This window comes from Salvelinus fontinalis, chromosome 29 (genome assembly GCF_029448725.1).
Source record: "Salvelinus fontinalis isolate EN_2023a chromosome 29, ASM2944872v1, whole genome shotgun sequence".
Lineage (NCBI taxonomy): Eukaryota > Metazoa > Chordata > Actinopteri > Salmoniformes > Salmonidae > Salvelinus > Salvelinus fontinalis.
The window spans coordinates 9,471,581-9,496,764 of NC_074693.1; the positions used below are offsets into that span (position 1 = coordinate 9,471,581).

Sequence of the window (25,184 nt, forward strand, 5' to 3'; positions counted from 1 at the left end):
TGACTGGGCTGAGCGGGAACTGTACTTCCTCAGAGGTAGGGAGGCGAGCAGGCCAGAGGTGGATGAACGCAGTGCCCTTGTTTGGGTGTAGGGCCTGATCAGAGCCTGAAGGTACGGAGGTGCCGTTCCCCTCACAGCTCCGTAGGCAAGCACCATGGTCTTGTAGTGGATGCGAGCTTCAACTGGAAGCCAGTGGAGAGAGCGGAGGAGCGGGGTGACGTGAGAGAACTTGGGAAGGTTGAACACCAGACGGGCTGCGGCGTTCTGGATGAGTTGTAGGGGTTTAATGGCACAGGCAGGGAGCCCAGCCAACAGCGAGTTGCAGTAATCCAGACGGGAGATGACAAGTGCCTGGATTAGGACCTGCGCCGCTTCCTGTGTGAGGCAGGGTCGTACTCTGCGAATGTTGTAGAGCATGAACCTACAGGAACGGGTCACCGCCTTGATGTTAGTTGAGAACGACAGGGTGTTGTCCAGGATCACGCCAAGGTTCTTAGCACTCTGGGAGGAGGACACAATGGAGTTGTCAACCGTGATGGCGAGATCATGGAACGGGCAGTCCTTCCCCGGGAGGAAGAGCAGCTCCGTCTTGCCGAGGTTCAGCTTGAGGTGGTGATCCGTCATCCACACTGATATGTCTGCCAGGTCAGAGGGGAGGGATCCCTGGCTTATTCATCCAATAAGGTTTTGAGGAGGCGAGGAGAGAGGACACAAGGAGTATGAAACTGAGATTCTCCCAATATCTCTTGTGAAGGAGACTATTAACTGATAGGTTTGTTTTCTGTGAACAAGACTGGAGGAAGCTGCTGGGAAAATACCCTTTAGTATGTCTCGGCCTTGGATCCTTATCACCACACACCCTGTCACTCCCCTGTACAACCCCGACGCCCTTCACTCCCTTGTCCAACCCTGGCCCCTACATACCTCCTTCCTGAGTTTGGACATTAGAGGTCAAAGGTCAGCCCAGATGGAAACAGAGGAGGATATTTGTTAGCGTAAGGAACAGATCTTTCTATGAGTCAGCCAAGGTAGGCTGTAGAGAAGGGGAGTGGCTGCCCTGGGCGGTTTTGTGAAGTTGAGTGCTGAACACACAGAACAAATGCCCAGTTTTCATTTAGAATGCAAATGTAAAAATGTGTGTGTGTGTGTACCACAGGAAGCTGGTGGCACCTTAATTGGGGAGGACGGCTCATAGTAACGGCTGGAAAGGAATCCATGGAATGGTATCAAACTCTCAAACCCATGGTTTTCATGTGTTTGATACCTTTCCATTCACTCCATCCCAGCCATTATGAGCCGTCCTCTCACCCACTCTCAAGCATATTTGACTTGTGTAATAGCCAGGTTCATGATTTGAGCAGTTAGCAAACAGTCCTGTTTTAGACTTGATGTGTGTGTGTTCCCAGGGGGGGCCGTCAAGCCAAACACCATCTCTCTGACTCACCAACCTCCATCTAACAATATTATATAAACCAGAGCTTAATATAACGCCACAGAGGTGACTGTCTTCTGAGTGTGGGTTGATGATGAAAGATATTAACTCATGCTTGTGTGTGTTGGAGACTCTACACATGCAAACTTCACTGCTTGGATTTCAAGCATTCATTGTAGGCGGCTTACAGAATGACTTGCATACAACTATAACACACACTAGTTAAAGTCAACAGGAGGACAGTTGTTTGCGTGAAGTGAATACAGCTAGCCCAGTAGGAGACATTTCTGCAACTTAAATTCTCAGGCTGGTAGGCCGTCATTGTAAATAAGAATTTGTTCTTAACTGATTTGCCTAGTTAAATGTTTAGTATGTAGAAGTCACCTAGTGTGGTAATGTCGCCATCTGGTGGCATCAGCAGGAAGAGCTGGTGAGTCAACATCAGTGGCTAATATTGGCTCTAACGGTCCATCTTTCTGCAGCTAACCAAAACCAACCAAATTCTAATAATTTCCACAAACATAAAAACAGAGTTGGAGTATAAAGTTTTTAATCCATTTTAAGATGCAAGTATAATATGAAACATGTTAGAGAATAAATATGTACAATACAACTTTAATACAGAGAAGCAGGTAAAAGGCCAACCTATCATACAAGAACTCTGACTACTGAAAAAAGAACCCATGAAGAAGCCATAACAGACCTAGGTGTATTCTGTCAATCTGGGAAAGAAGATGAATGATTGTCAACCAAAAGCAGTAAACCAAATGTAAAATCAACCAAATACAAAACAAACACGTGTGCGCATACACAAATCATAATATAAAACTAGACCTGCTTAAAGAAAATACCTGCTTCCATCATTCATTCTGACTGGAGATCAGTGCAAATGGCTGACTGCTACCATGTGTCAGCTGTTAAAGAGATGGTGGTGCAGAACTCGCTGACATCACCATTCCATGGGCTGGTATGACATCACCATTCCATGGGCTGGTATGACATCACCATTCCATGGGCTGGTATGACATCACCATTCCATGGGCTGGTATGACATCACCATTCCATGGGCTGGTATGACATCACCATTCCATGGGCTGGTATGACATCACCATTCCATGGGCTGGTATGACATCACCATTCCATGGGCTGGTATGACATCACCATTCCATGGGCTGGTATGACATCACCATTCCATGGGCTGGTATGACATCGGTTCGGAAAACAGAGAAGGATTTGATCATGGATCCAACCCAATAGTGATGTTGCTATTTTGTGGCATAATTATATTTCATAAAATGTATTATGTTACTTGTGGTTTCACTATTTTACAAGACTTGATTGTAGCGATGATAAATAAAAACAGGAGCAGACTTCACAGTAGTATCATTTGTTTTTGTTGAATACGTCGGCCTAGAAACATGGCTTCCTTCTTCAGGAAAATTGTTATTGGAGCCAGTTGCAAAATCAAAATCAGTCAATTGACCCTCGACCTCTCCATCGATCACAACTGTTGATCATCACACTGATACATGTACTGTAACCCAAAGTGACTTTCAACCAATCAGGGCCTTTATTTCATCATCGCCAATAGAAAGAGAAATGTTGCAAATATTTTTACAATCAGTGTTCCATTCACAAACTGTAACCACGGTCACCGCCAATCACAACCTCTCAATACAATTTATGTTAATATATTTTCTCAGAGGCCACTTAGCTTTACCTCTGTAATATAGAAGTTTAAATACTCTCCTGAAATCAGACAACTCCCTAAAAAATTAAATAATAACTGTCACATCACCCCTCTAACATCCATTAAATCATTCTAAAGACCCATTCTGTGTACTGAGGAAAGCCTACAGATGGATAGAGCATTCTGTGTACTGAGGAAAGCCTACAGATGGATAGAGCATTCTGTGTACTGAGGAAAGCCTACAGATGGATAGAGCATTCTGTGTACCGAGGAAATCCTACAGATGGATAGAGCATTCTGTGTACCGAGGAAAGCCTACAGATGGATAGAGCATTCTGTGTACTGAGGAAAGCCTACAGATGGATAGAGCATTCTGTGTTCTGAGGAAAGCCTACAGATGGAGAGATAGAGAAAAAAGGAACAGAGCAGTCATCCAAAAATTCTACAACTCAACACCCAATCACTATCAACTCAACTCGAAAGGCTATCATCATCAAGATTTAACATCAACTCGACAGGCTATGAACATCAACTCAACTCGAAGCCTATTACCAACATCAACACGAAGCCTATCACCAACATCAACTCAACTCGATAGCCTATCACCAACATCAACTCGATAGCCTATCACCAACATCAACTCAACTCGATAGCCTATCACCAACATCAACACGAAGCCTATCACCAACATCAACTCAACTCGATAGCCTATCACCAACATCAACACGAAGCCTATCACCAACATCAACTCAACTCGATAGCCTATCACCAACATCAACTCAACTCGATAGCCTATCACCAACATCAACTCGATAGCCTATCACCAACATCAACTCGATAGCCTATCACCAACATCAACTCGATAGCCTATCACCAACATCAACTCGATAGCCTATCACCAACATCAACTCGATAGCCTATCACCAACATCAACTCGATAGCCTATCACCAACATCATCTCGATAGCCTATCACCAACATCAACACGATAGCCTATCACCAACATCAACACGATAGCCTATCACCAACATCAACACGATAGCCTATCACCAACATCAACTCGATAGCCTATCACCAACATCATCTCGATAGCCTATCACCAACATAAACTCGATAGCCTATCACCAACATCAACTCGATAGCCTATCACGAACATCATCTCAACTCGATAGCCTATCACCAACATCATCTCAACTCGATAGCCTATCACCAACATCATCTCAACTCGATAGCCTATCACCAACATCATCTCAACTCGATAGCCTATCACCAACATCAACTCGATAGCCTATCACGAACATCATCTCAACTCGATAGCCTATCACCAACATCATCTCAACTCGATAGCCTATCACCAACATCATCTCAACTCGATAGCCTATCACCAACATCATCTCAACTCGATAGCCTATCACCAACATCAACTCAACTCGATAGCCTATCACCAACATCAACTCAACTCGATAGCCTATCACCAACATCAACTCAACTCGATAGCCTATCATCAACATCATCTCAACTCGATAGCCTATCACCAACATCAACTCAACTCGATAGCCTATCATCAACATCAACTCGATAGCCTATCACCAACATCATCTCGATAGCCTATCACCAACATCATCTCGATAGCCTATCACCAACATCATCTCGATAGCCTATCACCAACATCATCTCGATAGCCTATCACCAACATCATCTCGATAGCCTATCACCAACATCATCTCGATAGCCTATCACCAACATCATCTCGATAGCCTATCACCAACATCATCTCGATAGCCTATCACCAACATCAACTCGATAGCCTATCACCAACATCAACTCAACTCGATAGCCTATCACCAACATCAACTCAACTCGATAGCCTATCACCAACATCAACTCAACTCGATAGCCTATCACCAACATCAACTCGATAGCCTATCACCAACATCAACTCGATAGCCTATCACCAACATCATCTCAACTCGATAGCCTATCACCAACATCAACTCAACTCGATAGCCTATCACCAACATCATCTCAACTCGATAGCCTATCACCAACATCATCTCAACTCGATAGCCTATCACCAACATCAACTCAACTCGATAGCCTATCATCAACATCATCTCAACTCGATAGCCTATCACCAACATCAACTCAACTCGATAGCCTATCATCAACATCAACTCGATAGCCTATCACCAACATCATCTCGATAGCCTATCACCAACATCATCTCGATAGCCTATCACCAACATCATCTCGATAGCCTATCACCAACATCATCTCGATAGCCTATCACCAACATCATCTCGATAGCCTATCACCAACATCATCTCGATAGCCTATCACCAACATCAACTCGATAGCCTATCACCAACATCAACTCGATAGCCTATCACCAACATCAACTCAACTCGATAGCCTATCACCAACATCAACTCGATAGCCTATCACCAACATCATCTCAACTCGATAGCCTATCACCAACATCAACTCGATAGCCTATCACCAACATCAACTCGATAGCCTATCACCAACATCATCTCGATAGCCTATCACCAACATCAACACGATAGCCTATCACCAACATCAACACGATAGCCTATCACCAACATCAACACGATAGCCTATCACCAACATCAACTCGATAGCCTATCACCAACATCATCTCGATAGCCTATCACCAACATAAACTCGATAGCCTATCACCAACATCAACTCGATAGCCTATCACGAACATCATCTCAACTCGATAGCCTATCACCAACATCATCTCAACTCGATAGCCTATCACCAACATCATCTCAACTCGATAGCCTATCACCAACATCAACTCGATAGCCTATCACGAACATCATCTCAACTCGATAGCCTATCACCAACATCATCTCAACTCGATAGCCTATCACCAACATCATCTCAACTCGATAGCCTATCACCAACATCATCTCAACTCGATAGCCTATCACCAACATCAACTCAACTCGATAGCCTATCACCAACATCAACTCAACTCGATAGCCTATCACCAACATCAACTCAACTCGATAGCCTATCATCAACATCATCTCAACTCGATAGCCTATCACCAACATCAACTCAACTCGATAGCCTATCATCAACATCAACTCGATAGCCTATCACCAACATCATCTCGATAGCCTATCACCAACATCATCTCGATAGCCTATCACCAACATCATCTCGATAGCCTATCACCAACATCATCTCGATAGCCTATCACCAACATCATCTCGATAGCCTATCACCAACATCATCTCGATAGCCTATCACCAACATCATCTCGATAGCCTATCACCAACATCATCTCGATAGCCTATCACCAACATCAACTCGATAGCCTATCACCAACATCAACTCAACTCGATAGCCTATCACCAACATCAACTCAACTCGATAGCCTATCACCAACATCAACTCAACTCGATAGCCTATCACCAACATCAACTCGATAGCCTATCACCAACATCAACTCGATAGCCTATCACCAACATCATCTCAACTCGATAGCCTATCACCAACATCAACTCAACTCGATAGCCTATCACCAACATCATCTCAACTCGATAGCCTATCACCAACATCATCTCAACTCGATAGCCTATCACCAACATCAACTCAACTCGATAGCCTATCATCAACATCATCTCAACTCGATAGCCTATCACCAACATCAACTCAACTCGATAGCCTATCATCAACATCAACTCGATAGCCTATCACCAACATCATCTCGATAGCCTATCACCAACATCATCTCGATAGCCTATCACCAACATCATCTCGATAGCCTATCACCAACATCATCTCGATAGCCTATCACCAACATCATCTCGATAGCCTATCACCAACATCATCTCGATAGCCTATCACCAACATCAACTCGATAGCCTATCACCAACATCAACTCGATAGCCTATCACCAACATCAACTCAACTCGATAGCCTATCACCAACATCAACTCGATAGCCTATCACCAACATCAACTCGATAGCCTATCACCAACATCATCTCAACTCGATAGCCTATCACCAACATCAACTCAACTCGATAGCCTATCACCAACATCATCTCAACTCGATAGCCTATCACCAACATCATCTCAACTCGATAGCCTATCACCAACATCAACTCAACTCGATAGCCTATCACCAACATCAACTCGATAGCCTATCACCAACATCAACTCAACTCGATAGCCTATCACCAACATCATCTCAACTCGATAGCCTATCACCAACATCATCTCAACTCGATAGCCTATCACCAACATCAACTCGATAGCCTATCACCAACATCAACTCGATAGCCAATCACCAACATCAACTCGATAGCCAATCACCAACATCAACTCGATAGCCAATCACCAACATCAACTCAACTCGATAGCCAATCACCAACATCAACTCGATAGCCAATCACCAACTCAACTCGATAGCATATCATCAACATCAACTCGATGGCCTATCACCAACATCAACTCGATGGCCTATCACCAACATCAACTCGATGGCCTATCACCAACATCAACTCGATAGCCTATCACCAACATCAACTCGATAGCCTATCACCAACATCAACTCGATAGCCTATCACCAACATCAACTCGATAGCCTATAACCAACATCAACTCGATAGCCAATCACCAACATCAACTCGATAGCCAATCACCAACATCAACTCGATAGCCAATCACCAACATCAACTCGATAGCCAATCACCAACATCAACTCAACTCGATAGCATATCACCAACTCGATGGCCTATCACCAACATCAACTCGATGGCCTATCACCAACATCAACTCGATGGCCTATCACCAACATCAACTCGATGGCCTATCACCAACATCAACATCATCTCGATAGCCTATCACCAACATCATCTCGATAGCCTATCACCAACATCAACATCATCTCGATAGCCTATCACCAACATCATCTCGATAGCCTATCACCAACATCAACATCATCTCGATAGCCTATCACCAACATCATCTCGATAGCCTATCACCAACATCATCTCGATAGCCTATCACCAACATCAACATCATCTCGATAGCCTATCACCAACATCATCTCGATAGCCTATCACCAACATCATCTCGATAGCCTATCACCAACATCAACACGATAGCCTATCACCAACATCAACACGATAGCCTATCACCAACATCAACACGATAGCCTATCACCAACATCAACACGATAGCCTATCACCAACATCAACACGATAGCCTATCACCAACATCATCTCAACTCGATAGCCTATCACCAACATCATCTCAACTCGATAGCCTATCACCAACATCATCTCAACTCGATAGCCTATCACCAACATCATCTCAACTCGATAGCCTATCACCAACATCATCTCAACTCGATAGCCTATCACCAACATCAACTCAACTCGATAGCCTATCACCAACATCAACTCAACTCGATAGCCTATCACCAACATCAACTCAACTCGATAGCCTATCACCAACATCAACTCAACTCGATAGCCTATCACCAACATCAACTCAACTCGATAGCCTATCACCAACATCAACTCAACTCGATAGCCTATCACCAACATCAACTCAACTCGATAGCCTATCACCAACATCAACTCAACTCGATAGCCTATCACCAACATCAACTCAACTCGATAGCCTATCACCAACATCAACTCAACTCGATAGCCTATCACCAACATCAACTCGATAGCCTATCATCAACATCAACTCGATAGCCTATCATCAACATCAACTCGATAGCCTATCACCAACATCATCTCAACTCGATAACCTATCATCAACATCAACTCAACTCGATAGCCTATCACCAACATCAACTCAACTCGATAGCCTGTCACCAACATCAACTCGATAGCCTATCACCAACATCATCTCGATAGCCTATCACCAACATCATCTCGATAGCCTATCACCAACATCATCTCAACTCGATAGCCTATCACCAACATCAACTCGATAGCCTATCACCAACATCAACACGATAGCCTATCACCAACATCAACTCGATAGCCTATCACCAACATCATCTCAACTCGATAGCCTATCACCAACATCATCTCAACTCGATAGCCTATCACCAACATCAACATCATCTCGATAGCCTATCACCAACATCATCTCGATAGCCTATCACCAACATCATCTCGATAGCCTATCACCAACATCATCTCAACTCGATAGCCTATCACCAACATCATCTCGATAGCCTATCACCAACATCATCTCGATAGCCTATCACCAACATCATCTCGATAGCCTATCACCAACATCATCTCGATAGCCTATCACCAACATCAACTCGATAGCCTATCACCAACATCATCTCAACTCGATAGCCTATCACCAACATCATCTCAACTCGATAGCCTATCACCAACATCAACATCATCTCGATAGCCTATCACCAACATCATCTCGATAGCCTATCACCAACATCATCTCGATAGCCTATCACCAACATCGCCTCGATAGCCTATCACCAACTCGATACACTATCAACATCAACGCAACTTGATAGGCTATCAACATCAACGCAACTTGATAGGCTATCAACATCAACACAACTTGATAGGCTATCAACATCAACACAACTTGATAGGCTATCAACATCAACACTATCAACATCGATTCAACACTCTATCAACATCCCACAAAAGAAAACATAACGCCTCTTCACATCCTTAAAGTAAAAGAGTAGAATAAGTTCAGCAGGCAGCTGCAAATGAACGAGTGTCAATGAATGAACAATCCTTTTGAGTTGTTTCCTTCGTCCTCATGCCGACCGACTCCTCTCTGTCTCTCTATGGGTAGAAGTCGTTTGATGGCCCATCCACATCAGCTCTCTGTACACTAGGAGCTGTTGACGGGGCAAGCCGAGGCAGGAGTATTACAGCCTTAGGCCATCACTGGAGGGGTTCTGTCCAAGTTTGGGTGGGGGCACTGGGGCAAATTGGTGCCTGTGAGGGGTAGGATGGGGATTTCCAGGGGTCCTGGGGTAGCAGGTAGCTACTGTAGCTCCAAGGGCCTGGCAGTTTCAGGAAACAGGATGGGGGATCAAAAGAAGATCTGCTTGGCATCTGATGGGTTCTGCTCCATGGGACAGTAGGGACATTTCAGTCTGAGGAGATGGAGGAGAGAGTTAGACACACACAGGCAGGTGAATTTAACCACAGAGTTACACAGGTCTGACAATGCCAATGGTTGAATGCCCTCCTGTCTCTCGGTCAGCCTGGATCAAACTTACTTTCCAGCGTTGGTGAGTTTGTTGAGGGCGTCTCTGGAGATGACGTGTCCACAGATGAGCTTCATGGGAGGGTTGCTCTCTGACGTCTGCTGCCGGAGGATGGGACAGGCGAACACGGAGTGGTACCAGCACTTCTTCCCCAGATCTATCTCAATCTGGAGGGAGGGGAGACAGGACAGACCTTTACCCTTCTATGACAACCTTCATTAATAATCCATTTTAAAATGGTTATAGTATCATAGATGTTAGAAATAATTATGAATTACAATTCTTGCTTTTAAACACTGAGAAATCATTGCCCAGAGAAAGTCATGACAGAAAAGCAGAGAGCTTAGAGAGGGAGACTTACAGGCAGCTCGTCCTTGTGTGTCCAGACTCCGCTACACTGTCTCTGTTCAATCACCTGTTTGATGTTCATCAGGACTGGCAGAGCCATGCAGCCTGACGCAAAACTGACATTCAACACAGAGAAACAGACGTGGAAATCAGACACATACTGCAGTCAGAAACAAAGACCAGCATTGTAAAGGAATCTAACTATGAACGTCATACACCCGGCCGTGCGCATCCAATACAACAGGTGTAGGTAGACCTTACAGTGAAATGCTTACTTACAAGTCCTTAACCAACAATGCTTTAAGTTAAGACAAAAAAGAAACTAATAATTAAAGAGCAGCAGTAAAATAACAAGCGAGGCTATATACAGGGGGTACCGGTACAGAGTCAATGTGGAGGCTATATACAGGGGGTACCGGTACAGAGTCAATGTGGAGGCTATATACAGGGGGTACCGGTACAGAGTCAATGTGGAGGCTATATACAGGGGGGTACCGGTACAGAGTCAATGTGGAGGCTATATACAGGGGGTACCGGTACAGAGTCAATGTGGAGGCTATATACAGGGGGTACCGGTACAGAGTCAATGTGGAGGCTATATACAGGGGGGTACCGGTACAGAGTCAATGTGGAGGCTATATACAGGGGGTACCGGTAAAGAGACAATGTGGAGGCTATATACAGGGGGTACCGGTAAAGAGTCAATGTGGAGGCTATATACAGGGGGTACCGGTAAAGAGTCAATGTGGAGGCTATATACAGGAGGGTACCGGTACAGAGTCAATGTGGAGGCTATATACAGGGGGGTACCGGTACAGAGTCAATGTGGAGGCTATATACAGGGGGGTACCGGTACAGAGTCAATGTGGAGGCTATATACAGGGGGTACCGGTAAAGAGACAATGTGGAGGCTATATACTGGAGGGTACCGGTAAAGAGTCAATGTGGAGGCTATATACAGGGGGTACCGGTAAAGAGACAATGTGGAGGCTATATACAGGGGGTACCGGTAAAGAGACAATGTGGAGGCTATATACAGGGGGTACCGGTAAAGAGTCAATGTGGAGGCTATATACAGGAGGGTACCGGTACAGAGTCAATGTGGAGGCTATATACAGGGGGGTACCGGTACAGAGTCAATGTGGAGGCTATATACAGGGGGGTACCGGTACAGAGTCAATGTGGAGGCTATATACAGGGGGGTACCGGTACAGAGTCAATGTGGAGGCTATATACAGGGGGGTACCGGTACAGAGTCAATGTGGAGGCTATTAACAGGGGGGTACCGGTACAGAGTCAATGTGGAGGCTATATACAGGAGGGTACCGGTACAGAGTCAATGTGGAGGCTATATACAGGGGGGTACCGGTACAGAGTCAATGTGGAGGCTATATACAGGAGGGTACCGGTACAGAGTCAATGTGGAGGCTATATACAGGAGGGTACTGGTACAGAGTCAATGTGCGGGGACACTGGTTAGTTGAGGTAATATGTACATGTAGGTAGAGTTAAAGTGACGATGCATAGATTATAAACAGAGTAGCAGCAGTGTAAAAGAGGGGTCTGGGTAGCCCTTAGATTAGCTGTTCCGGAGTCTTATGGCTTGGGGGTAGAAGCTGTTTAGAAGCCTCTTGGACCTAGACTTGGCGCTCCGGTACTGCTTGCCGTGCGGTAGCAGAGAGAACAGTCTATGACTTGGTTGGCTGGAGTCTTTCACAATTTTTAGGGCCTTCCTCTGACACTGCCTGGTATAGAGGTCCTGGATGTCAAGAAGCTTGGCCCCAGTGATGTACTGGGCTGTACGCACTACCCTCTGTAGTGTCTTGCGGTCGGAGGCCGAGCAGTTGCCATACCAGACAGTGATGCAACCAATCAGAATGGTCTCGATGCAGCTGTAAAACCTTGAGGCTCTGAGGACCCCATGCAAAATCTTTTCAGTCTTCTGGGGAGAATAGGTTTTGTTGTGCCCTCGTGTGTGTGTGTGTGTGTGTGTGTGTGTGTGTGTGTGTGTGTGTGTGTGTGTGTGTGTGTGTGTGTGTCTAACCTGACACTGAGAGGTGACTCTACAGATAGCCCCAGCAGCGCGCAGGCATCCCTGGTGAAGCTGTTACAGATCTCAGCCCATTGGTTGGTCTCTAGCAGAGAGCGGTAGGGAGAGTTCTCTATGCCGTGCCGCAGGTACACCAGACTACCCATGAGGATCTGGATGTCTGGGAGGAGATGAGGCAGCGGTCATGAAGTATGTCTGAGAGGAGGCAGCGGTCATGAAGTATGTCTGAGAGGAGGCAGCGGTCATGAAGTATGTCTGAGAGGAGGCAGCGGTCATGAAGTATGTCTGAGAGGAGGCAGCGGTCATGAAGTATGTCTGAGAGGAGGCAGCGGTCATGAAGTATGTCTGAGAGGAGGCAGCGGTCATGAAGTATGTCTGAGAGGAGACAGCGGTCATGAAGTATGTCTGAGAGGAGACAGCGGTCATGAAGTATGTCTGAGAGGAGACAGCGGTCATGAAGTATGTCTGAGAGGAGACAGCGGTCATGAAGTATGTCTGAGAGGAGACAGCGGTCATGAAGTATGTCTGAGAGGAGACAGCGGTCATGAAGTATGTCTGAGAGGAGACAGCGGTCATGAAGTATGTCTGAGAGGAGACAGCGGTCATGAAGTATGTCTGAGAGGAGACAGCGGTCATGAAGTATGTCTGAGAGGAGACAGCGGTCATGAAGTATGTCTGAGAGGAGACAGCGGTCATGAAGTATGTCTGAGAGGAGACAGCGGTCATGAAGTATGTCTGAGAGGAGACAGCGGTCATGAAGTATGTCTGAGAGGAGACAGCGGTCATGAAGTATGTCTGAGAGGAGACAGCGGTCATGAAGTATGTCTGAGAGGAGACAGCGGTCATGAAGTATGTCTGAGAGGAGACAGCGGTCATGAAGTATGTCTGAGAGGAGACAGCGGTCATGAAGTATGTCTGAGAGGAGACAGCGGTCATGAAGTATGTCTGAGAGGAGACAGCGGTCATGAAGTATGTCTGAGAGGAGACAGCGGTCATGAAGTATGTCTGAGAGGAGACAGCGGTCATGAAGTATGTCTGAGAGGAGACAGCGGTCATGAAGTATGTCTGAGAGGAGACAGTGGTCATGAAGTATGTCTGAGAGGAGACAGTGGTCATGAAGTATGTCTGAGAGGAGAGGAGACAGTGGTCATGAAGTATGTCTGAGAGGAGAGGAGACAGTGGTCATGAAGTATGTCTGAGAGGAGAGGAGACAGTGGTCATGAAGTATGTCTGAGAGGAGAGGAGACAGTGGTCATGAAGTATGTCTGAGAGGAGAGGAGACAGTGGTCATGAAGTATGTCTGAGAGGAGAGGAGACAGTGGTCATGAAGTATGTCTGAGAGGAGAGGAGACAGTGGTCATGAAGTATGTCTGAGAGGAGAGGAGACAGTGGTCATGAAGTATGTCTGAGAGGAGAGGAGACAGTGGTCATGAAGTATGTCTGAGAGGAGAGCAGACAGTGGTCATGAAGTATGTCTGAGAGGAGAGGAGACAGTGGTCATGAAGTATGTCTGAGAGGAGAGCAGACAGTGGTCATGAAGTAGGGAGGAAGGAAGGTGTCCATTGACACACTATTGGAACAGGTCATTAGTCAGTCAGCTGGTAGGAGGAAGAAGCTATGAAGTCCTGTAAGAAAGCTATTGCAACGGAACATGCTTGGCAACACAAAACAGCAACGGAACATGCTTGGCAACACAAAACAGCAACGGAACATGCTTGGCAACACAAAACAGCAACGGAACATGCTTGGCAACACAAAACAGCAACAGAACATGCTTGGCAACACAAAACAGCAACGGAACATGCTTGGCAACACAAAACAGCAACGGAACATGCTTGGCAACACAAAACAGCAACGGAACATGCTTGGCAACACAAAACAGCAACGGAACATGCTTGGCAACACAAAACAGCAACGGAACATGCTTGGCAACACAAAACAGCAACGGAACATGCTTGGCAACACAAAACAGCAACGGAACATGCTTGGCAACACAAAACAGCAACGGAACATGCTTGGCAACACAAAACAACAACGGAACATGCTTGGCAACACAAAACAACAGTTAGAGATTCTCATTGGATGATTAGGATTTCTTCTTATTGGACAGTTCCTCCCTGTTTCAGTTGATTTTCTTCCGTTTGGTGCCTAATGAACATGATCCCTGTCAAAAAGTTCTTCAAAACCACCAGGAACCCCCAGCCAGGGAGTCTGTCCCTACCCCTCTTCAAAACCACCAGAACCCCCAGCCAGGGAGTCTGTCCCTACCCCTCTTCAAAACCACCAGGAACCCCCAGCCAGGGAGTCTGTCCCTTCCCCTCTTCAAAACCACCAGGAACCCCCAGCCAGGGAGTCTGTCCCTACCCCTCTTCAAAACCACCAGGAACCCCCAGCCAGGGAGTCTGTCCCTACCCCTCTTCAAAACCACCAGGAACCCCCAGCCAGGGAGTCTGTCCCTACCCCTCTTCAAAACCACCAGGAACCCCCAGCCAGGGAGTCTGTCCCTACCCCTCTTCAAAACCACCAGGAACCCCCAGCCAGGGAGTCTGTCCCTACCCCTCTTCAAAACCACCAGGAACCCCCAGCCAGGGAGTCTGTCCCTACCCCTCTTCAAAACCACCAGAACCCCCAGCCAGGGAGTCTGTCCCTACCCCTCTTCAAAACCACCAGGAACCCCCAGCCAGGGAGTCTGTCCCTACCCCTCTTCAAAACCACCAGGAACCCCCAGCCAGGGAGTCTGTCCCTACCCCTCTTCAAAACCACCAGGAACCCCCAGCCAGGGAGTCTGTCCCTACCCCTCTTCAAAACCACCAGGAACCCCCAGCCAGGGAGTCTGTCCCTACCCCTCTTCAAAACCACCAGAACCCCCAGCCAGGGAGTCTGTCCCTACCCCTCTTCAAAACCACCAGGAACCCCCAGCCAGGGAGTCTGTCCCTACCCCTCTTCAAAACCACCAGGAACCCCCAACCAGAGAGTCTGTCACTACCCCTCTTCAAAACCACCAGGAACCCCCAGCCAGGGAGTCTGTCCCTACCCCTCTTCAAAACCACCAGGAACCCCCAGCCAGGGAGTCTGTCCCTACCCCTCTTCAAAACCACCAGGAACCCCCAGCCAGGGAGTCTGTCCCTACCCCTCTTCAAAACCACCAGGAACCCCCAGCCAGGGAGTCTGTCCCTACCCCTCTTCAAAACCACCAGGAACCCCCAGCCAGGGAGTCTGTCACTACCCCTCTTCAAAACCACCAGGAACCCCCAGCCAGGGAGTCTGTCCCTACCCCTCTTCAAAACCACCAGGAACCCCCAACCAGAGAGTCTGTCACTACCCCTCTTCAAAACTACCAGGAACCCCCAGCCAGGGAGTCTGTCCCTACCCCTCTTCAAAACCACCAGAACCCCCAGCCAGGGAGTCTGTCCCTACCCCTCTTCAAAACTACCAGGAACCCCCAGCCAGGGAGTCTGTCCCTACCCCTCTTCAAAACCACCAGGAACCCCCAGCCAGGGAGTCTGTCCCTACCCCTCTTCAAAACCACCAGGAACCCCCAGCCAGGGAGTCTGTCCCTACCCCTCTTCAAAACCACCAGGAACCCCCAGCCAGGGAGTCTGTCCCTACCCCTCTTCAAAACCACCAGAACCCCCAGCCAGGGAGTCTGTCCCTACCCCTCTTCAAAACCACCAGAACCCCCAGCCAGGGAGTCTGTCCCTACCCCTCTTCAAAACCACCAGGAACCCCCAGCCAGGGAGTCTGTCCCTACCCCTCTTCAAAACCACCAGGAACCCCCTGCCAGGGAGTCTGTCCCTACCCCTCTTCAAAACCACCAGGAACCCCCAGCCAGGGAGTCTGTCCCTACCCCTCTTCAAAACCACCAGGAACCCCCAGCCAGGGAGTCTGTCCCTACCCCTCTTCAAAACCACCAGGAACCCCCAGCCAGGGAGTCTGTCCCTACCCCTCTTCAAAACCACCAGAACCCCCAGCCAGGGAGTCTGTCCCTACCCCTCTTCAAAACCACCAGGAACCCCCAGCCAGGGAGTCTGTCCCTACCCCTCTTCAAAACCACCAGACCCACCCAGCCAGGGAGTCTGTCCCGACCCCTCTTCAAAACCACCAGAACCCCCAGCCAGGGAGTCTGTCCCTACCCCTCTTCAAAACCACCAGGAACCCCCAGCCAGGGAGTCTGTCCCTACCCCTCTTCAAAACCACCAGGAACCCCCAGGAACCCCCAGCCAGGGAGTCTGTCACTACCTCTCTTCAAAACCACCAGAACCCCCAGCCAGGGAGTCTGTCCCTACCCCTCTTCAAAACCACCAGGAACCCCCAACCAGAGAGTCTGTCCCTACCCCTCTTCAAAACCACCAGGAACCCCCAGCCAGGGAGTCTGTCCCTACCCCTCTTCAAAACCACCAGGAACCCCCAGCCAGGGAGTCTGTCCCTACCCCTCTTCAAAACCACCAGGAACCCCCAGCCAGGGAGTCTGTCCCTACCCCTCTTCAAAACCACCAGGAACCCCCAACCAGAGAGTCTGTCCCTACCCCTCTTCAAAACCACCAGGAACCCCCAGCCAGGGAGTCTGTCCCTACCCCTCTTCAAAAGCACCAGGAACCCCCAGCCAGGGAGTCTGTCCCGACCCCTCTTCAAAACCACCAGAACCCCCAGCCAGGGAGTCTGTCCCTACCCCTCTTCAAAACCACCAGGAACCCCCAGCCAGGGAGTCTGTCCCTACCCCTCTTCAAAACCACCAGGAACCCCCAGCCAGGGAGTCTGTCACTACCTCTCTTCAAAACCACCAGGAACCCCCAGCCAGGGAGTCTGTCACTACCTCTCTTCAAAACCACCAGGAACCCCCAGCCAGGGAGTCTGTCCCTACCCCTCTTCAAAACCACCAGGAACCCCCAACCAGAGAGTCTGTCCCTACCCCTCTTCAAAACCACCAGGAACCCCCAGCCAGGGAGTCTGTCCCTACCCCTCTTCAAAACCACCAGAACCCCCAGCCAGGGAGTCTGTCCCTACCCCTCTTCAAAACCACCAGGAACCCCCAGCCAGGGAGTCTGTCCCTACCCCTCTTCAAAACCACCAGGAACCCCCAGCCAGGGAGTCTGTCCCTACCCCTCTTCAAAACCACCAGGAACCCCCAGCCAGGGAGTCTGTCCCTACCCCTCTTCAAAACCACCAGGAACCCCCAGCCAGGGAGTCTGTCCCTACCCCTCTTCAAAACCACCAGGAACCCCCAGCCAGGGAGTCTGTCCCTACCCCTCTTCAAAACCACCAGGAACCCCCAACCAGAGAGTCTGTCCCTACCCCTCTTCAAAACCACCAGGAACCCCCAGCCAGGGAGTCTGTCACTACCCCTCTTCAAAACCACCAGGAACCCCCAGCCAGGGAGTCTGTCACTACCCCTCTTCAAAACCACCAGGAACCCCCAGCCAGGGAGTCTGTCACTACCCCTCTTCAAAACCACCAGGAACCCCCAGCCAGGGAGTCTGTCCGTACCCCTCTTCAAAACCACCAGGAACCCCCAGCCAGGGAGTCTGTCCCTACCCCTCTTCAAAACCACCAGGAACCCCCAGCCAGGGAGTCTGTCCCTACCCCTCTTCAAAACCACCAGGAACCCCCAGCCAGGGAGTCTGTCCCTACCCCTCTTCAAAACCACCAGGAACCCCCAGCCAGGGAGTCTGTCACTACCCCTCTTCAAAACCACCAGGAACCCCCAGCCAGGGAGTCTGTCCCTACCCCTCTTCAAAACCACCAGGAACCCCCAACCAGAGAGTCTGTCACTACCCCTCTTCAAAACTACCAGGAACCCCCAGCCAGGGAGTCTGTCCCTACCCCTCTTCAAAACCACCAGAACCCCCAGCCAGGGAGTCTGTCCCTACCCCTCTTCAAAACTACCAGGAACCCCCAGCCAGGGAGTCTGTCCCTACCCCTCTTCAAAACCACCAGGAACCCCCAGCCAGGGAGTCTGTCCCTACCTCTCTTCAAAACCACCAGGAACCCCCAGCCAGGGAGTCTGTCCCTACCCCTCTTCAAAACCACCAGGAACCCCCAGCCAGGGAGTCTGTCCCTACCTCTCTTCAAAACCACCAGGAACCCCCAGCCAGGGAGTCTGTCCCTACCTCTCTTCAAAACCACCAGGAACCCCCAGCCAGGGAGTCTGTCCCTACCTCTCTTCAAAACCACCAGGAACCCCCAGCCAGGGAGTCTGTCCCTACCCCTCTTCAAAACCACCAGGAACCCCCAGCCAGGGAGTCTGTCCCTACCTCTCTTCAAAACCACCAGGAACCCCCAGCCAGGGAGTCTGTCCCTACCCCTCTGGTGCTGTGAGGTGGACTGTTAGTGCTTCCATTCAGACCATAATTTATCTGCCCTCTACATTTCTATCTGTCCCACTCTGACCAGAACAGGGCCCAGGCTGTCTGTGTTCCTACCTCTCTGGTGCTGTGAGGCGAAGGGCTGGAAGTGCCTGGCGTACTGTAGCGCCTCCAGCTGGTTGGTGATGCCTCCGTTTAACAGGCTGATGAAATAGAGGCGGTGCAGCTTGAACTCCAGGGTACTGTTCAGGTCCAGCAGGCGTTGCCGGTTTGTTACTGCCCACCTGGAGCCAGGGAGAGAGAGGATTGTAATCATTAGTGCACACCTGGAGCCAGGGAGAGAGAGGATTGTAATCATTAGTGCACACCTGGAGCCAGGGAGAGAGAGGATTGTAATCATTAGTGCACACCTGGAGCCAGGGAGAGAGAGGATTGTAGTCATTAGTGCACACCTGGAGCCAGGGAGAGAGAGGATTGTAATCATTAGTGCACATCTGGAGCCAGGGAGAGAGGATTGTAATCATTAGTGCACATCTGGAGCCAGGGAGAGAGAGGATTGTAATCATTAGTGCACACCGCAGCAAACAGTTGCAAACTGAAAGCAATTTATATTGGACAAATTCAGGTAGTTCCCTCCACGTTTCCTTCTGTTTAGGTCCTTGTGAATAGACCCCAGGATTGGGCTCAATTCAATTTCAATTCAATTGACCTTCAACCCCGGCATTGCCCCAACCCTGACCGGGTGTCTACAAGTCTTTCAGATCTCAATTGTGTTCTAAAGTTAATCAGTTACTGAATGGATCAAAATGCTCAAAGAGGGGTTTGATTCACATTCAACTCCACACAGAGAGGAGGTACAGTACATACTCTAGTGCTGGTCTGAGGTCAGTATATAACAGAGAGGAGGTAGAGAGGAGGTACAGTACATACTCTAGTGCTGGTCTGAGGTCAGTATATAACAGAGAGGAGGTAGAGAGGAGGTACAGTACATACTCTAGTGCTGGTCTGAGGTCAGTAAATAACAGAGAGGAGGTAGAGAGGAGGTACAGTACATACTCTAGTGCTGGTCTGAGGTCAGTATATAACAGAGAGGAGGTAGAGAGGAGGTACAGTACATACTAGTGCTGGTCTGAGGTCAGTATATAATAGAGAGGAGGTAGAGAGGAGGTACAGTACACACTCTAGTGCTGGTCTGAGGTCAGTATATAATAGAGAGGAGGTACAGTACATACTCTAGTGCTGGTCTGAGGGAAGTAAATAACAGAGGAGGTACAGTACATACTCTAGTGCTGGTCTGAGGTCAGTAAATAACAGAGAGGAGGTAGAGAGGAGGTACAGTACATACTCTAGTGCTGGTCTGAGATCAGTATATAACAGAGAGGAGGTAGAGAGGAGGTAGAGTACATACTAGTGCTGGTCTGAGGTCAGTATATAACAGAGAGGAGGTACAGTACATACTCTAGTGCTGGTCTGAGGTCAGTATATAACAGAGAGGAGGTAGAGAGGAGGTAGAGTACATACTAGTGCTGGTCTGAGGTCAGTATATAACAGAGAGGAGGTACAGTACATACTCTAGTGCTGGTCTGAGGTCAGTATATAACAGAGAGGAGGTAGAGAGGAGGTACAGTACATACTCTAGTGCTGGTCTGAGATCAGTATATAACAGAGAGGAGGTAGAGAGGAGGTACAGTACATACTCTAGTGCTGGTCTGAGGTCAGTATATAACAGAGAGGAGGTAGAGAGGAGGTACAGTACATACTAGTGCTGGTCTGAGGTCAGTATATAACAGAGAGGAGGTAGAGAGGAGGTACAGTACATACTAGTGCTGGTCTGAGGTCAGTATATAACAGAGAGGAGGTAGAGAGGAGGTAGAGTACATACTAGTGCTGGTCTGAGGTCAGTATATAACAGAGAGGAGGTACAGTACATACTCTAGTGCTGGTCTGAGGTCAGTATATAACAGAGAGGAGGCAGAGAGGAGGTACAGTACATACTCTAGTGCTGGTCTGAGGTCAGTATATAACAGAGAGGAGGTAGAGAGGAGGTACAGTACATACTCTAGTGCTGGTCTGAGGTCAGTATATAATAGAGAGGAGGTACAGTACATACTAGTGCTGGTCTGAGGTCAGTATATAACAGAGAGGAGGTACAGTACATACTCTAGTGCTGGTCTGAGGTCAGTATATAACAGAGAGGAGGTACAGTACATACTCTAGTGCTGGTCTGAGGTCAGTATATAACAGAGAGGAGGTACAGTACATACTAGTGCTGGTCTGAGGTCAGTAAATAACAGAGAGGAGGTACAGTACATACTAGTGCTGGTCTGAGGTCAGTATATAACAGAGAGGAGGTACAGTACATACTAGTGCTGGTCTGAGGTCAGTAAATAACAGAGAGGAGGTAGAGAGGAGGTACAGTACATACTCTAGTGCTGGTCTGAGGTCAGTATATAACAGAGAGGAGGTAGAGAGGAGGTACAGTACATACTCTAGTGCTGGTCTGAGGTCAGTATATAACAGAGAGGAGGTAGAGAGGAGGTAGAGTACATACTAGTGCTGGTCTGAGGTCAGTATATAACAGAGAGGAGGTACAGTACATACTCTAGTGCTGGTCTGAGGTCAGTATATAACAGAGAGGAGGTAGAGAGGAGGTAGAGTACATACTAGTGCTGGTCTGAGGTCAGTATATAATAGAGAGGAGGTACAGTACATACTCTAGTGCTGGTCTGAGGTCAGTACATAACAGAGAGGAGGCAGAGAGGAGGTACAGTACATACTCTAGTGCTGGTCTGAGGTCAGTATATAACAGAGAGGAGGTAGAGAGGAGGTACAGTACATACTCTAGTGCTGGTCTGAGGTCCTGCATCCTCAAGGCCTCCAGGATCCTGTTGAGTTCCAAGAACGGCTGCTTCATGCTCATGTCAATCACTACTCCAGATTCCTGGGAGACACACACACACACGGCAGGCAGTTATAATACATATGAAATACACCCAACAGGGACCAACAGGGTGTGCCGGCTTTTATTTCATCTCAGTTGTTCTGTTTACCTGACATAGGTCCTCTGCCACGCTCAGCATGCCTTGTCTGTACAGGTGTTCCACAATGGTCTCACTCAGGTACTTCTGTCTCTCAGGTGAGTCCCACACTGTCTCTGCCACCACTGCACTCACCTCTGCATCAAAGTTCTACAGAAACACAGCCAGGAAACAACCAAAGGATAAGCGGAAATACATTTCTCCTTTGTGTGCTTAAAATGTAGAATACTGTCTTGAACCACAAGGCAGTTACGTCATCTCGTTTCTAAATTGTAAAGATACTATAATGAAAGCATTTAGTGGGAAACTCTCACCCTGTCGATAGCTTTGCCCACTTTGGAGACACTGCCGTGGATGTCCTTGTGTCTGGAGGCCAGCAGCTGTACGGTTTCTTTAATGTTCTTACAACACTGGGCCATGGTCTGAGACAGCACCGTCAGATCTGCATCTCGTACCCCTGAAGGAGAGGTATTTAGAGAGGCGGGAGAATCAGGTTTCTGCATTGTGATGCATTGACATTACACAACATTCTATGGCAGCCATGTTAGCACCATTTCAAATATAATGACATATGTCTATGGTTAGCACCCTATTACCATCACATGGGAATATTCAAACAATGTTATGTAACTGAATGTCTAGAATTAGAACGATATTCAAAAGTTGACCCAACTCTGTAAATACATGTCTCTGCCATGAAGGAGACAGCAAGGTTAAAGGTTAAAACAAGTCCTAATGTTAAAGGTTAAAGTAGTCCTGCTGAAAGTTACATAAAGAGACCTATGAATCACTTCTGTGCCTGAACACTCATGAGTCATGGCACGCAACCGGAGCAAAACAATGTTTCATTTGTCTTGTGGCGAATTGTTTAAATTAATTAATTGCATATTGTTCCGTGCTTTAGTTATAGTCGTGCATCAAATTCCTCAAATATGGGGCCTTTAACCGTATGTGCAGGTATCTATCATTCTGTACCTGCAAGGTACCGGATGACTGGAGTGGACACTACTTCTAAACTACAGCGTGGTCTTACCGAATGTAACCAGCTGTCCCCGTAGCTCACAGACGCTGCGTAGTAGTTCGTCTAGCCGTTCCTCTGACTGGTGTCCGTACATGACGAACCTATGGAGCACCTTCTCCAGCTCCCGCTCCACACACGCACACTGCTCCATACCTAGACTGGGACTCTACTGCATTCACTACCACCTGGGAGAGACAACACACATAACCAAGGGAACTAGGCCTAGGTCAGCAGTATTCAAACCTCTCCCCAGGGACCCCCAGACATTTTACTATTTTGTTGTAGCCCTGAAGTAGCTCATCTCATTCACCTAGTCAAGGGCCTGAAGTAGCTCATCTGATTCACCTAGTCAAGGGCCTGAAGTAGCTCATCTGATTCACCTAGTCAAGGGCCTGAAGTAGCTCACCTGATTGATCTAGTCAATGGCTTGATGATTAGTGAATCAGGTGTGCTAGCTACAGAAAATATAAAATACCTGGAACGGCTGGGGGTCCCCAAGGAGAGGTTTGAGAACCACTGAACAAGGTCAAAAACAATAGCTCAGCATTTTGCAATCCTCCCATGACCCCAACAGTTTTGATTCACTACTAGTACTAGCATAACTGGTCAACAAAATACTTGATTAGTTGTATCAGATTTGCTAGAGCCTAAAGTGTGCAATGGCACAGTTTGGACAGTATTGATAATCATTGACAGGCAACAGAAAATATGAAAGAAGACCAATTTATTCTAGATCAACAAGTGGATATCACTGTTGTTAGGCCTAAATGTCTTGGTCTCATTGACACATCAGGCATCCCTGGTGTAAACATTTGAAAAACATCGCTCTGCAACTTTCCCCTTCTCGTTTTAATTGTATACATCTGACAAATACAACATTTACTATGTAGCTACACATCATGCAAAAAAAAGACTACTTTTGGAACCGGTTTGCTCGCTGAAGCTAATAGGCCCTGTCCATAGCCTCAAGCCCTCGACCAATGGCATTCGACTGCAACACAGGGTTAGCACGGTAGGCTAACTACCAAATCGTTTGCTGACACTGAGTTAAGACAAGTAGCTAGCAAAACACTAAGAATCTAGCCAGCTGTGTTCTTGCTACTTACTAAATACTCACAACAAAGCTCTGGTAGCAGCTATGTTAACAAATATCAAGTTAGCTAAGCTAACTAGCCAAACCCACAACAACATTATAGCTACTGGTACCTAGACATTATCTAGCTGCATAAGAAGTCGTATCAAACACCACTTGGTTACACTGTCGATTATCATACCTCTGTCAATCCTATTGGCAGCTAAGAAATGTTGGTGAGTAGCTAGCTAGCTACGTTTTGTTATTCTGTCCTTTCGCATACACTTCAAGTTGTCGCATAACGTAAACCTAGCAATGGACCGAAGCTGTTTGTGTTTGACTCGGCAATAATGGTGTATTTTAATCGATTGCATAGTTAGAAAGACAGCCAGATTACACTAAAATTTGTTGCAATTCTAAAATATATTAACGACATGTCATAAAATCTAAAATTAGTTAGAAGGACAACATAAAGCGTCAAACTAAAGACCACTTGCCTGTCGTAACAGCGATTCTCCACCAGTTGTCCTTCGATCTGCGGAACTTCCTTCCGGTGTCGCACATCTCAGATTTTCATAATAAAAGTACTGTAGTTACTTTGACCATAAAGGTAAGGTTCTTAGACTTGATTCAATGTTTAATATTTACAGAGTTCCATCCTCTGATACATACTCATATATCCGTAAAAACAAGTCAAATGTAGTATTTGATTCCAATGTTAAATTGTCTCACATAGCCTACAAGTTCATTGCGAACCCCAGGTGGCGCTGTATGGACGGTTATGAATGGAGATCTATGGCCAGCTTGCATAGCGATGGTGCAGACAGGTGTGTGGCTTGGAGCTGGCCAGGGAATTTCCCACCTGTGATGTAACTATCTGGCCATGACCCCAGACAGGCATTGATGTAAAACACACACACACACAAACCATCAATATGCATGTAGATTACTGAAAGTCACTCATAA

General features: G+C 47.6%; 1 protein-coding gene across 2 annotated transcripts; it reads right to left on the reverse strand.

Moving 5' to 3' along the window:
- Positions 1 to 1,965: 1,965 nt before the first annotated feature.
- LOC129827396 (E3 ubiquitin-protein transferase RMND5B-like) lies at positions 1,966 to 24,778 on the reverse strand. 2 transcript variants are annotated; one of them, XM_055888193.1, is made up of 10 exons: positions 24,716 to 24,778; positions 23,159 to 23,331; positions 22,440 to 22,582; positions 22,138 to 22,275; positions 21,928 to 22,028; positions 19,205 to 19,371; positions 12,780 to 12,945; positions 10,749 to 10,851; positions 10,400 to 10,554; positions 1,966 to 10,273 (listed from the first exon to the last, which is right to left on the reverse strand). In XM_055888193.1, the coding sequence occupies exons 2-10, from the start codon at positions 23,295 to 23,297 to the stop codon at positions 10,210 to 10,212; spliced, it is 1,176 nt and encodes a 391-aa protein (XP_055744168.1). In that variant the 5' UTR covers positions 23,298 to 23,331; positions 24,716 to 24,778; the 3' UTR covers positions 1,966 to 10,209. The 2 variants fall into 2 exon arrangements, with proteins under 2 accessions (XP_055744168.1, XP_055744166.1); XM_055888191.1 differs by lacking the exon at positions 24,716 to 24,778 and adding an exon at positions 24,421 to 24,709.
- Between the last annotated feature and the right edge of the window lie 406 nt (positions 24,779 to 25,184).

Excerpts from the sequence above, each read along its gene's own strand:
- LOC129827396 (XM_055888193.1), bottom strand. The coding sequence starts at position 23,297 with ATGGAGCAGTGTGCGTGTGTGGAGCGGGAGCTGGAGAAGGTGCTCCAT. Across the intron at positions 19,372-21,927 it reads GACCTCAGACCAGCACTAGA|GTGGGCAGTAACAAACCGGC; the intron begins GTATGTACTGTA and ends CCCTGGCTCCAG. Across the intron at positions 10,852-12,779 it reads GAGTCACCTCTCAGTGTCAG|TTTTGCGTCAGGCTGCATGG; the intron begins GTTAGACACACA and ends GTTGAATGTCAG.